The sequence below is a fragment of the Pseudophryne corroboree genome, chromosome 6 (genome assembly GCF_028390025.1).
Source record: "Pseudophryne corroboree isolate aPseCor3 chromosome 6, aPseCor3.hap2, whole genome shotgun sequence".
NCBI classification, from domain to species: Eukaryota; Metazoa; Chordata; class Amphibia; order Anura; family Myobatrachidae; genus Pseudophryne; species Pseudophryne corroboree.
This window is the reverse complement of record NC_086449.1, coordinates 746,603,755-746,617,596: the sequence shown is the minus strand read 5'-3', so window position 1 is coordinate 746,617,596 and position 13,842 is coordinate 746,603,755. Positions and strand designations below refer to the sequence as shown.

At 44.1% G+C, this 13,842-nt stretch overlaps 1 protein-coding gene and 1 long non-coding RNA gene across 2 annotated transcripts in view; one reads left to right on the top strand and one right to left on the bottom strand.

Moving 5' to 3' along the window:
- LOC134933376 (uncharacterized) overlaps positions 1 to 13,842 on the bottom strand; it is a 78,066-nt gene that overhangs the window by 4,981 nt on the left and 59,243 nt on the right. The gene's annotated exons all lie outside the window — the stretch shown is intronic.
- Positions 1 to 13,842, top strand: part of CSF1R (colony stimulating factor 1 receptor) — a 222,467-nt gene that overhangs the window by 168,679 nt on the left and 39,946 nt on the right. Inside the window, exons 11-16 of the mRNA XM_063928516.1 lie at positions 325 to 451; positions 5,940 to 6,044; positions 7,304 to 7,414; positions 8,524 to 8,677; positions 12,268 to 12,347; positions 13,680 to 13,795. Of these exons, the coding sequence (XP_063784586.1) occupies positions 325 to 451; positions 5,940 to 6,044; positions 7,304 to 7,414; positions 8,524 to 8,677; positions 12,268 to 12,347; positions 13,680 to 13,795 (693 nt within the window). The remainder of the gene's footprint in view (positions 1 to 324; positions 452 to 5,939; positions 6,045 to 7,303; positions 7,415 to 8,523; positions 8,678 to 12,267; positions 12,348 to 13,679; positions 13,796 to 13,842) is intronic.

Sequence of the window (13,842 nt, the reverse complement as noted above, 5' to 3'; positions counted from 1 at the left end):
GGGAAATAAAAACCCTCATGACCTGTGAGACAACTTTGTCAGTTTGTCACATTGGCTCTTATAGACCCACCCTAACATACCGAGTAAGCGATGTCACTTCCACATTTGCATATAGGACATAAATATTTAGATTTTCTGTAAAAGTTGACCTACATTGAAAATGAAATATTATGTTGTATTTTGGCCATGTCAAGGGTTGCATTGGCAGGAGAATGTTTAGATCTGCATCAATGGCAATATGTTCATCAGCAAACTGTCCCTGGTTAATGTATTGGAAAGCTGCTACTTGGGAGAATGTAACTCTCTCTTTTCATTGTGCCTCAGAAACCGAAGTATGAAGTCCGCTGGCAGATTGTTCAAGTGTCTGAAGGCAACCACTACACTTGTATTGATCCAACACAGCTGCCGTACAGTGAGAAATGGGAGTTTCCAAGAGCAAATCTGCAGTTTGGTACAATCTACCTCTTCCACAGTTATTACATCTGTATCAGTGTTTATTGAGTAGCCAGTGTTGGATTGAGATATGAAGGGCCCACCAAGGAATGCAGTGGTAGGGGTCCAAGCTTAAGGGGTGTGGGCAGCCACCACAGAAGGACTTGGCCAACCAGTGGTGGATTGGCCGTAAGGCTCACCAGGAAGATTCCTTGTATGCCGACGTGTCTGTGGGGCCTGTTTTGTGTGTTGTCATGTGGTCCCACCCCCTACATGACAGGCAGACCACCACTCTCAGGACACTGCAATGTTCCCATTCATTCTGTTATTTCATCTCCGCAGTACAGCAACTCTGCCATCCAGTGATGCTGCCATGGCTACACAGTATGTTATACCTCTTATGCTGCCCATATCGGGCCAATTCGACAAAATTGTACAGGGCCACTTTAGTTCCCAATTCGCCCCTGGTCTCAGACACAACTGCAGCAAAAGGCACAAGGAAGGCCGCAATTGCGTACCACCAGGCTCTATGAGGAGGGATCCCGCCACCCTCAATGGACCCCACCCCCTCATCAGACTGCACACCCATTAGGGCTGCTTCTATAAATTTGACAGGCTGGTTTTCCAACCCAATCCGTCTCTGTGGTCAATCATTACAGAAGACATGCAAAGAACAGGGTTCCTCTATAAAGGAGGGGACAGGGGTGTGTCAGGTGTGGACCACCTACTTTGATTGGCAGGTAGACAAATCTTGTTGTAGTTTCCATAAAAACAAATCAAGCACCCAAGTTCATCATGCATTTTCCAGGGATACAATACAGATCAGCTATCATGCTCTGAGGATTCTGAAGTTGTATCCCCAGAAAAGGTTTATATCTAGTTTCAAAGGCAATAAGAAATAACCGTAGAGATACTGTATAAACACTTTGCTGAACATCAAAAGATAATACAATGCATATATTACTAGCACAGGCATTGCATTAGTTATCTTAGGGTGGAAAGCCCATGTAATATCCTTACAGTGCCTTTTACAAGAATATTTTGCTTTGATGGATATTATTAGCACCTAATAATAATAATAATAATAATAATGGAGAATCTTAAGTTTTAGTGTTAACAAGTAATCGAGCTTTATAAATACTGTATATAGTTTAAAACATTGCTACATTAATTATGAGAAACATTCGACATTTTGCACTTGCCCTCTGGATTCTGGCACCGTTATGCTGGGCGCCGGGATTCCGACAGCTGGGATATCGTAGTAAACATAGAAACATAGAATTTGACGGCAGATAAGAACCACTTGGCCCATCTAGTCTGCCCATTTTTTTTATCCTTTAGGTAATCGCAACCCTCTTTGAACCTTAATTCCTTGTAAGGATATTCACATGCCTATCCCAAGCATGTTTAAACTGCTCCACAGTCTTAGCCTCTACCACCTCTGATGGGAGGCTATTCCACTTATCCACTACCCTTTCTGTGAAATAATTTTTCCTTAAATTTCCCCTGAACCTGCCTCCCTCCAGTTTCAGTGTATGTCCTCGAGTTCTAATACTTCTCTTCCTTTGAAAAATGTTTCCCTCCTGAACTTTGTTAAAACCTTTGGTATATTTGAAAGTTTCTATCATGTCTCCCCTTTCCCTTCTCTCCTCCATACTATAAATGTTAAGATCTTTTAGCCTTTCCGGGTAAGTTTTGTGATGTAGGCCATGCACCATTTTAGTTGCCCTTTTTTGTACACTCTCTAATGTATTTATATCCTTCTGGAGATATGGTCTCCAGAACTGGACACAGTATTCCAGATGAGGCCGCACCAATGACCTATACAGTGGCATTATTACTTCTCTTTTCCTGCTACTGATTCCTCTCCCTATGCAACCAAGCATCTGACTTGCCTTTCTCATTGCTTTGTTGCATTGCTTTCCTGCCTTTAAGTCACTTGAAATAGTGACTCCTAAATCCCTTTCCTCCTCAGTAGTTTCCATTATAGTTCCCTTGATACTATATTTAGCCTTTGGGTTTTTGAGACCCAAGTGCATGATTTTGCATTTTTTAGCATTAAACTGTAGTTGCCATGTTCTTGACCATTTTTCAAGCCTAGCTAGGTCATCAATCATTTGTTTTACCCCTCCTGGTGTGTCTACCCTGTTGCATATCTTTGCATCATCTGCAAAAAGGCATACATTCCCTTCAATACCATTTGCAATGTCACCAACAAAGATATTAAAGAGAACTGGTCCGAGTACAGATCCCTGGGGTACTCCACTGGTAACATTTCCCTCCATAGATTGCACTCCATTTACTACAACTGTCTGTTTCCTATCCTGCAACCAGGTTCTTTTCCATTTAACTATTCTATAATCCACCCCACACTTTCAAGTTTATTTAGCAGTCTGCGATGTGGGACAGTGTCAAATGCCTTACTAAAGTCTAGATATGCTACATCTACAGCTCCCCCTTGATCTATTATTTTCATCACAGAGTCAAAAAAGTCAATAAGATTTGTTTGGCATGATCTCCCACCAGTAAATCCATGCTGTTTTGGATCCTGTAAGTTGTTTGATTTAAGATATTCCACAACTCTTTCTTTTAGTAGTTTTTCCATTACTTTCCCTACTACTGATGTAAGGCTTACTGGTCTGTAGTTACTTGCTTCTTCCTTGCTTCCACTTTTGTACAATGGAACTACATTTGCTCTTTTCCAGTCCTCTGGAATGGCACCTGTATTTAGTGACTGGTTAAATAATTCTGTTAATGGTGCCACCAGCACATATTTTAGCTCTTTTAGTATCCTTGGGTGTATCCCATCTGGCCCCATTGATTTATCCACTTTTAGTTTTGAAAGTTCAGTTAGGATCTTCTCCTCTGTAAATGTACTTTCATCTACCTTATATTTATGAATGTCCTTGCAACATAACTGTGGCCCCTTCCCTTCTCCTTCTGTAGTAAATACTGAGCAAAAATAATTATTTAGTTGATCTGCTATTGCCTTGTCTCCCTCCACCAAATTCTCACTCTCTGTCTTAAGTCTTATTATTCCTCCATTTGATTTTCTCCTTTCATTTATATACTTAAAAAAAGTTTTGCCCCCTTTATCTACCGACTGGGCCATTGTCTCCTCAGCTTCTGCCTTTGCACGTCTGATCACTTTCTTAGCATCCTTCCGTCTGTCAAGATACACCTCTTTGTCATTATTATTTTGAGTCTGTTTGTATTTCCTAAAAGCCATCTTTTTTGCTTTCACACTAGTTGATACTTCTTTTGTGAACCACATTGGCTTCCTTTTCATGGTGCTTTTCCTAACCCTTCTGATACAAAGGTCTGTTGCCCTTAGTGTTGCACTTTTCAGTTTTTCCCATCTCTCCTGCACTCCTTCCAAGTTTCTCCAGTCCGCCAATGAATCACTTAAACATCTCCCCATTTTTGCAAAGACAGCATTTCTAAAATCCAACACCTTTGTTTTTGTGTGACAGGAGTTGGATCCTGTCTTTATACTAAACCATACTGCTTGATGATCACTGGATCCCAGGTGCTCACCCAAATATATGTCTGATATCCTGTCACCATTTGTAAGAATCAAATCTAATATTGAGTCTTTGCGAGTGGGCTCCCTCACCAATTGCTTGAGAGATGCTCCCTGTAAGGAATTTAGAAATTTGCCACTTGTAGCTGAACTTGCAAAGGACCCCTCCCAATTTACATCAGGTAAATTAGTCTCCCATGATTATAACTTCTCCCTTTAAAGCCATTTTAGAGATGTCCAACAATAGGTTCCTGTCCAAATCCTGCCCCTGGCCTGGTGGTCTATAGATCACCCCAATGCGAATAATGTCCTTCTCCCCAGTTTCCGTGGTGACCCAAAGGGCCTCAGTTTTGTCCTCAACATGTTGTATTAAAGTAGCATTTATGCTTTTTTTCACATACATTGCTACCCCTCCTCCTATTCTTCCCATTCTATCCTTCCTAAATAAATTGTATCCTGGTATAGCTATGTCCCAGTCATGATTCTCATTGCACCATGACTCAGTAATTGCGACAATATCCAGGTTATCCCTTGTCATTATCGCAATTAGCTCTGGAATTTTGTCTCCTAAGCTCCTAGCATTTGCACACATAGCTTTAAGAATTTTGTCTGTGCATCTGTTATTAGTAGCCATGTCCAGACAGTACAAAAAATAACAAGTTTAAAGTTGAAATTACCTGTTTGGTGATGTTGTTCAGTGTTTGTTTGTTTGTTCCCCCCCCCCCCCTCCCAATCAGGAATCACACTCTGTCCTTTACACCACGACTACACCTCACTAAATGAAAAGATATAGTACACCTGTCCACAAATGGCCAAATGGTCAAAGGAGGTAACACCAGACAGCATGCAGTAATAAAACTGTTTCACTGAACAACTTCCCCACACATGCAATGCCAATTACAAGCAATTCATTACATCAAGAACATACATGAGTTTGCATAATAGAGAACTGTAGTGAGCAGATTGGGGATGTCTTTTCTTAGTTAAAAAGACAGATAATATGCATAAGATGAATTACATACTTTTGAGGCATTAAGACAGTCCATATGTCATAGTTTTGGTGTGTTGTTGTTTTCCTTCTGTTCTCCTTCAGTTTAACGCAGGTATAACGCTAATATTATAATAACACTTTTATGTCAGCACTTCAATGGAAGCACTCCCAGCCGACGGCTTCCAGCCGAATACTAGACTTTAAGTAGGAACAATTTCCATGTGAATGCAATGATTTCAAACTCCTCCCCCAATACAATCCCACTTCAAATTAAGGCAATAAATTAACTTACACAAACAGGCATTACATACCAATAAGACAGCCAACTAAATCTTTACAGAGTTAAAAAACAAACAAAAAACAAACACTCTTTCTCAATGTACCTAAACTATGCAATCATGGTATTCATTTGAGATAATCAGCAGATGCAGTACAACTTGCTGGTATGTGTAGTTCCACGAATCGTACCTAAACTATGCAATCACGGCACACCCATTAATTATAATATTTAATTTTTCCTATATTATAATCATTCATTACAAGATGAAAGCTAATAGACATTAAAAAAAAATCACTATTCTGATCACATCTTAACCACTTTTATATATAATTTTACTATGGGACAGGATGAATGTCAAGTCTCCCTATTTACAATGCAGCAACAGTCTAATATTATGGTCCATATGTTTGGCCCATCATGGTACTTCCTTTTAAATATTACTGCTTAAAATCTACAGGCTAAATTATCGGAATTGTGCCGTACTTGCAACTTTCAGGCTATTACACATGTTCTTACTGTATATGTAGCTATTTTAGGTATGATCTAGTAACAAAGGTAAATAAACAACTCTGTTTTTCCGCTTAGTACCAAAAAGTTGTAGTTCCACAAAATTGTGATTTGCTTATTTCCTGTGGTTTTTACAAAAAGAGAACTGTGCAGCCTGCAGAGCAATAGAAGTTATGTGTCCTTTTCCCCTCTCCCCCTATGTATAGGAAAAACACTGGGAGCAGGTGCATTTGGAAAGGTGATGGAAGCTACGGCCTTTGGAATGGGAAAAGATGACTCGGCCCTCAGGGTAGCTGTGAAAATGCTGAAACGTGAGTAAAACGCTGAAACGTCAGAAAAGGTGCTGACACGTCATTAAACTGAGGTGAAAACTAAGCTCAGAGCCTTGGTGCACTGGTGTAGGAGTAAGGAAAAGAGGCAACTTGGTTGAAAGGTAGTTTACGGACTGCATATTGAGCATTTAACACCCACTGTAGGTCACTTATGATGCACACTGCAAAAGATCTTGGTTTTGCACCAGTGGACGGTCAACCCAGAGTGCACCAGGGTTACACCTGCTCTCCACTCTCGGAAAATAAATCCATAAGTCTGTAGAAGCCCACTGTGGGTTCTCTGTATGCGGCAGTGACAGGCAAACTGATACACTTCAGGGGCCGCATTAGGTGGCCCCCTAATCTTCAAAAGGGCCACACATTACTCTTAATATCAGTAACTAAGTTAAATGAATACATTTAAACAACAACTACTCCACTTTTTCCTCCAAAGCTTGATATAAACTCTCCACACAGATGGGGCCCAGGCCAGAATTGAACCCATGAGCCCAGTTCTGGGAATATGCAATACTAACCACTGTGTCACCGGGCCGGCCAAACATTGGTGGTCATTCCGAGTTGATCGCTAGCTGCATTTGTTCGCAGCGCAGCGATCAGGTTAAAAAAGCGGCAGTTCTGCGCATGCGGCACAATGCGCACATGCGACGTACGGGCACAACGAATGATGTAGTTTTGCACAGGGTCTAGCGATGCATTTCAGTCGCACTGCTTGCCGCAGAGTGATTGGCATGAAGTGGGCGTTTCTGGGTGGCAACTGACCGTTTTCAGGGAGTGTGCGGAAAAACGCAGGCATGCCAGGAAAAACGCAGGCGTGGCTGGGTGAACGCTGGGCGGGTTTATGACGTCAAATCCGGAACTGGATAGTCTGAAGTGATCGCAAGTGCTGAGTAGGTTTTGAGCTACTCTAAAACTGAAAAAATAATAATTTGTAGTCACTCTGCGATCAACCGTTCGCACTTCTGCTAAGCTAAAATACACTCCCAGTGGGCGGCGGCATAGCGTTTGCACGGCTGCTAAAAACTGCTACGAGCGATCAACTCGGAATGACCCCCTAAGAATCATGAGACTGCAGGAACTGACTAGTAGGAACTAGTAACGTCCCTGAAGCACGAAGTGAATTTTATAGAATTTGTGGTCGTGAATGTTAGTGTAACTTACACAAATTGGTGCCTCTACCTTGTATAGGCAAAATGTCCTGAAAAGAAAAGAAAATTAGTTTCCTCTTCTGTTTTGTTCAGCCAGTGCCCATTCTGATGAAGTGGAGGCTTTGATGTCCGAGCTCAAAATTCTCAGCCATTTGGGAAACCACCAAAACATTGTTAATCTTCTGGGCGCCTGCACAAGTGGAGGTAAGGCTTGGCAGAATTTTGTGTTGCGTCCTGCACCTTTTACTCCCTGTTTAATCCTTAATCTTCATTTACTATCTTTATACGGTACTGCTTCCTATGTTGTGTCTACTATTATTGGGGATTTCAATACATAAAAAATATTTCATGTATTCATTGTATGTGCTCAAGGGTAAGATTAATCTCACTGTGGGTGAGATGTATCACTCCTGAAGAGAGATAGAATGGAGAAGTTTCTCACAGCTGCCAATCAGATTCTGTCATTTCATAAACTGTGCTAGACAAATGATAGAAGCTTATTGGCTGCTTTGAGAAGCTTGTCCACTTTATCTCTTTCCAAGGCTTGATACGTCTCTCGTTGTGATTTGGGTGGGTGGAGAGATATATGGGCGTAAGTTCATTGTTGAAGCTAGTCGCTGGTGCGCCCTTCACTCACATTCACTGCCATGCCGTCACTCCAGAGGCAAACGCAGGATTTCTGGAGGGGGGTTTATAAATGTTTGATTTTAGGGTCCAGCCCATGAAGGATGCATAATTACAGATGTGTCCTCTTAGAACTTTGTTGATTTCTAATAGGACACATCTGTAGCATGTACCGAGCTGTAGTCTGCAGCAAAAAAATCTGCGGTTTATGTGGTACAGCACGTCAGACACATGCAGGTCCAATGATCACGGTAAGCCACTTACCAGATTCTCTCTCTGGTGTGATGACTGAGCTCTCAGATCCACAGACACAGCAGAGTTGGTGGGAAAATCTGCAGCCACTGGGCATGTGCAGCAGCTCCATTCTACCCTTTATACTGCATGTAGTGGTCACTGGCCAGACTGTGGAGAAGGGTAGTTTCTGGGCAACTGGAACCCCCCCTGCATTTGCCTATGCACTCAGCAATAGCCAATGTGGAGATGCCCTATATCCACTAGTTACACTAGTTCAGCTGCAGTGGAGTGGCAACTATGACTCGGAATCACACTTAGATGTGTGCACTCGGCACTGGAACTTTGCGCAGTGTCAAAATTTCAAGAAGCATCTGCAAAATATATATGCATGTACCGATGCATGAGCCCCACTAATGTTAGAACACAGCCCTGAATGTGTTGCTTCTGTCTACTAGGTCCAATTCTGGTGATCACAGAGTACTGTCAGCACGGAGACCTGTTGAACTTCTTGAGAGGAAAAGCGGAAGCCATGAACAATATGTTCACAGCCGGCCTGGCACAGACTACCGGAGACTACAAAAATATGTCTGTTGAACAAAAGTATATGAGGTAAATGTGGGATTGTAAAGGAATGGGTACTGATTACTCAAGCATGAGCTCTCAAGGGACCCTACTTGTCTACCTAAGACACTTGGGGGTAAATGTCATAGAGTCCGAGTTGCCGGAGGTGCGGGACTGCGGACGAAAATGGCCATATTTTTTAAAGCAGCAATCATTTACAAGGCAAAACCAACCTGGTTTTGTCTTGTAAATGATTATTGTAAAATTCTATTGCAGAAGGAGGCGTCTCTAGGAGATAGACGCCTCCTGTGTGCAGTAGTGAGGATCCGAGTGCTGCGTCTGAGGACGCACCCTTGGATCACCATTGCGACCTTAGGTCGCAATTCGCAATGGTTTTAGGCACCGGCAAGCATGCATAAGCTGAAGTTTACTCAGGCTAGTCGTAGGATCAGGACAGCCGGGTTCGGGAAGTTTGTGTACAACCCTAGACCTATCACACCTTCGGCCCCGTTTTGAAGAACATGTCACGCTCGGCGTAAGTTGGGGTTCTGACAACCGAATTTTGGCTGAAGGGACAGCTACCTATGAGGGGAGTAAATGAGGTGGCTGAATGTAATTCCTCCTCATGGGGTGGAAGCCAAACTAAGTGTTAACGTTGGCCGGAGGGTGTAAAGAAAAGGAGGACTTCGTACTAGGAAGATAACTGTAGTTTTAATGAATAATCAGGCTGTACACGAATATTGGAGAAATAGAAGAAACTGGAAGAATTAGAGTCTATGGAAATGACTTGAAGAGTGAAGCTGAAGAACTCCGGTAAAGAAGAACTGAAGACTGTGTTTTATGATTAAAAGACGAGGCTGAAGTACTTGGACTTTTAAGAAATGAAGATGTGGTTTGTGAGTGAAAGATAGGCTGAAGAACTTGGACCTTGAAGAAATGAAGACTGTGGTTTGTGATTGAAAGATGAGGCTGACGAACTTGGACTTTGAAGAAATGAAGACGTCTGCAGGAACCGCCGTTAGAACCTGGAGCTCCTCTACGACCTGGGACCCCTTGAGCGCTTCCACGAGTGGCAACGGACTTAGACAGCAGGACTGCAGCAGCATTTAGGTAACCGATGGATGAGAGCAACCAGGATCAGGGAACCAGAAGTAACCTGGGAGCACAGAGCTGGAGAACCTTTCACAAGGAGGTAACTTGAAGCACTGGCACTCTCCCTCTGAGCCAGCCCCGTTTTGTAAGGGGAGAGCACGCAGGATTGGCTGGACACAGATTGGGAACTTCATTGGTAATACTCTGGTCTCCAACATGGCTGCCCCCAGCACAGGAGACATACTTAGCTGTTAGCACACAGCTTTAGCCAGCTTCTGTCTCTGACACACTATACTGTGTCACCACTAGAGGACCTTACTGCAGCGATTCCCGCTGCAGCGCCCGGCTCTCCAGACCCTCGGCCCTTGGCAACCGCACGTCCGTCCAGGAGGACCCGCCGCCAGCAGATATCTGCCGCCACAGCCGCACCAACCAGCGGGTCGGTAACCCGCTGGAGCACCCGCTGGAGCACCCGCCGGAGGTAAGGCTCCGGAGCCTGACAGAACAGTGCCAGTTGCTGCCCCCCGAGGCTGCGGTTGACAGGGGGCTCAGAGTAGGGAGGCCAATCACAGGATTTCAGTAATTAAGCTGTGCATGCACATAGTTGTTTTAACCCCAGGCAGTGCTGAGCACTAGTACTCAGCTCAGATGCTGCCTGTGCCTCCTACAACATGGCTGTGCACCTGAGTGTGACGTTATAGAGGTCACGCTACACAGCCTCATGCCAGCTCACCCCTTAAACAGCCACGCCCACCCGCTTGCTAAGCAGAGGTCTGCCGAGTGCCTCGGTCACGTGCAACTGTCAGTGACACACTGTCACACTGTCTGAGCTGCACCTGACTGGAGATTGACCATGAAAGATATTTTATTCCTGTATGGGGCTGGGACTTCTGGGATAAAGTTTTTTCCTGTGGGGCTGGGCCATACAGAATAATAATATGTTCATTGATCAACTCAATCCTGGGATTGAAAAAATGAGGCGGGATTGGCTTCCCTAGCTGCAACATCGCAAGACCTGTTCTGCACATGCGCAGAATGGGTCTTGTGCCTGCACAGACCCCCAAACATCGGATTTGCATACAAATATTAGGAATTAAGCCCTTATTCGCAATGCAGATGTAGCGAAACACCTCTCAAAGTGCAGTACAGATGCTAGACTGCTACTATAACTGCACAGCAATTAGTTTAAATGGGAGGCAGTCGCGTTGCCGGCTGTCGGGATCCGGCGGTCAGGATACCGACGCCGGAATCCCAACACCCTGTGAAATTCCAGCAGTCGAGTTTCCCCACTTGGGTGGTGGTCCACGCCACCACCTGAGGGGGAATAGATTAGTGTGGCGACCGGAGGTTACCACTGGGCCCGAAACATGGCTAGCGCAGAGAGCCCGCGAGGAGACACGTTGCGCTCGCCGACGGGATTCCAACATCGGTCTGCTGAATGCCAGGATCCCGACAGCCGGGATATCATACTGATTCCGTTTAAAAACATACAAAGTCGTAGATGACACACAACGGAACTTGGCGTGAGAAATAACATCGTAGCACTTCTTCAGACTCATTCGCACACACATGTACAAATGTCACACATGAAATTGACCAGTGCTTCCAGTTGTTTTATTTATGTGAATAAGAAGCACATTTTGAGTGAGAAAGATGCTCTGCGCAGACGTCTCACCCGGGATCTGGAGTGCCAAGAGGAGCTATTTGCGCGACTTGAGCAACACTATATGAGGACACATCTGTAGGACCAACCAGCTCAAGGGTGGTCAGCACAGGGCTGTATTTCTTAGAGTGATCAGGCCCACCTTTTAAAATCTAGCCTTAAGCTAATAGCACTATGGCTCTTTTCAATTTTACAATAAAGATATTCCTAGCAAGCCTTGTCATGGCCAATTTTAATAGATGCCATGCAAAATGGCACTTGGGAGAACTACAAATGCCAGCATGCCTTGGCATCCATAGTCCACTGGGACCTTCAGTGCACCTGTAAGGGGAGAAAAAAAATACATACCAGACTACCCTCTGAATCCGCCAGGGTTTAGGAGCTGCCTAAAATAGTAAATGAGTAATAAAGGGGTCTATTCATGAAGAAGTGAAAAGTTTGGAGAAGTGAGCCAGTGGAAACGTTGTCCATGGCAACCAATCAGCTGCTCCGTACAATTGGATAGTATGCAAATGATAAATGTTACTTCAATGCTGATTGGTTGCCATAGGCAACTTCTCCACTGGTTCACTTCTCCACACTTTTCACTGCTTCATGAATAGACCCCTGTCTTGACGGTGCCTCCTCGAAAAATGCCAGCTTCTGACATGGAAGGGCCGCAGTTGGCAAGTTCTAATCAGTGGAAGGCACCAGCACCAGCCCTTGCAAGGGGCATTTTCATTGTAGTATGATGTAGGCAGGGTTACTTATTTGCCTCTGCAGCATGTAATAAAAGCAGTTGGACACATCCAGTTTACATACAGTTTCCATCGTAGGATAAACTTGTAATACAAGGTAATTGCTAAACACATGGGATCTAATGGATGATTTTATTTTTTGCCAGCGACAGTGGATTTGTGAGCAAAGAAAATTCCAGTCATATCGATATGAAATCAGTTACCTCCAACAGCAAGTCCAAGCAAGGTAGGCATGCTTACTACACATGGCTGGATGCAGGCAGTTCTTAGGGGATCTAGTTACATTGCCGGCAGTCGGGATCCTGGCGGTCAGGATGCCGACGCCGGAATCCCGACCACTGACAATGCCGCCAGCCAGAATGCTGGCTAACAGGGGCTATTCCCACTTGTGGGTATCTATGACACCCATAGAGTGGCAATAACCCACAAGGGGCTTCATTGTGCTCGCCCCCCTGCCGGCATCCTAGCGGCTGGGATCCCGGTGTTGGTATGCTGACTGCCAGGATCCCAGTCGCCGGCATTCCATACACAATGCGTTCTTAGGTTACCTGTCCCATATCATCATAATACCCCGCTTGCAATTAAACTCCCAAATTTTCTTATGGGGGTCATGAGAAGCATGCCAGCTTTTCTGGAAAATAATACCGGCTTGGCTATATGTCTTCTGTTTTATAACTAGTAAAGTATGAGGGGCGTGCAATAAGTTTCCGGATGCACAAAAAGCATTTTTTTTACAAACAAAATGAACATTACATTTTGTCATAGTATTCGCCGGAGGAGTCTATGCATAGTTGCATGCACTCAAACCACTTGGTGTAGCAGCTGGACCAGACTGAAGTAGGCATGTCTTCTTAATGGTGGATGAAGGTCTCCACTGCAGCTTCCAGTGACTCAAAACAAATCCCAAACATCTTGCTCTTGATTTCTGGCAATACGAAGAAGTCGCAGGGGGCCAGGTCTGAACTGTACAGTGGATGACCAAGCTCCTGGATGCATTCATGGTCCAGGAAATCCACCACTTTCCTGGACATGTCGTGATGGGGAGGGCACCCCGAGTCCAAGTACTTGGATGGTGCCTGGAGTTAGTGAAGGAAGTGAACATGACTTATGCAGTGCTGCACCACTGGTCAACCATACCCAACCCCTGCTTATATACAGTTTTGTGCCTTGACATTTTACAAAAACTTTAATCAAAGATTACAGTTCAAGACCATACAGTCTGCAGTCTTATTGTACACCCCTAATACTAACACTGGCAAAAGGAGGGAGATGTATCAAACAGCTCAAAGAGTGAAAAAGTGCAGAAGTTGCCCATAACAACCAATTAGCTTTGAGGTAGCGTTTATCAAGTGCATTCTGTAAAATTATAGGTAGAATTTGATTGGTTGCTTTGGTCAACTTCTCCACTCATCCACTTTTGCTCTCTTTACTCTGCCTGACGCATCTCCAATCAAGTCTCCTTCTCACTGTTCTGGCTAGTAAATACATGGGCAGTTGGGAACCCTTGTCAGGATAATAGATTTGTTGCACTACAACAATGGGATAACTGTGTTTTCAGGAGATCTCCTGGAGGAAGAAGAAGACATGGATGATCATTTACCATTGGACCTTCATGATCTTTTGAACTTTTCACTTCAAGTGGCACAGGGGATGTCGTTTTTGGCAGTTAAGAATGTAAGTTGCCTTGGTGAACGTGTGGGTGGATTCAAAACATAGAAGAA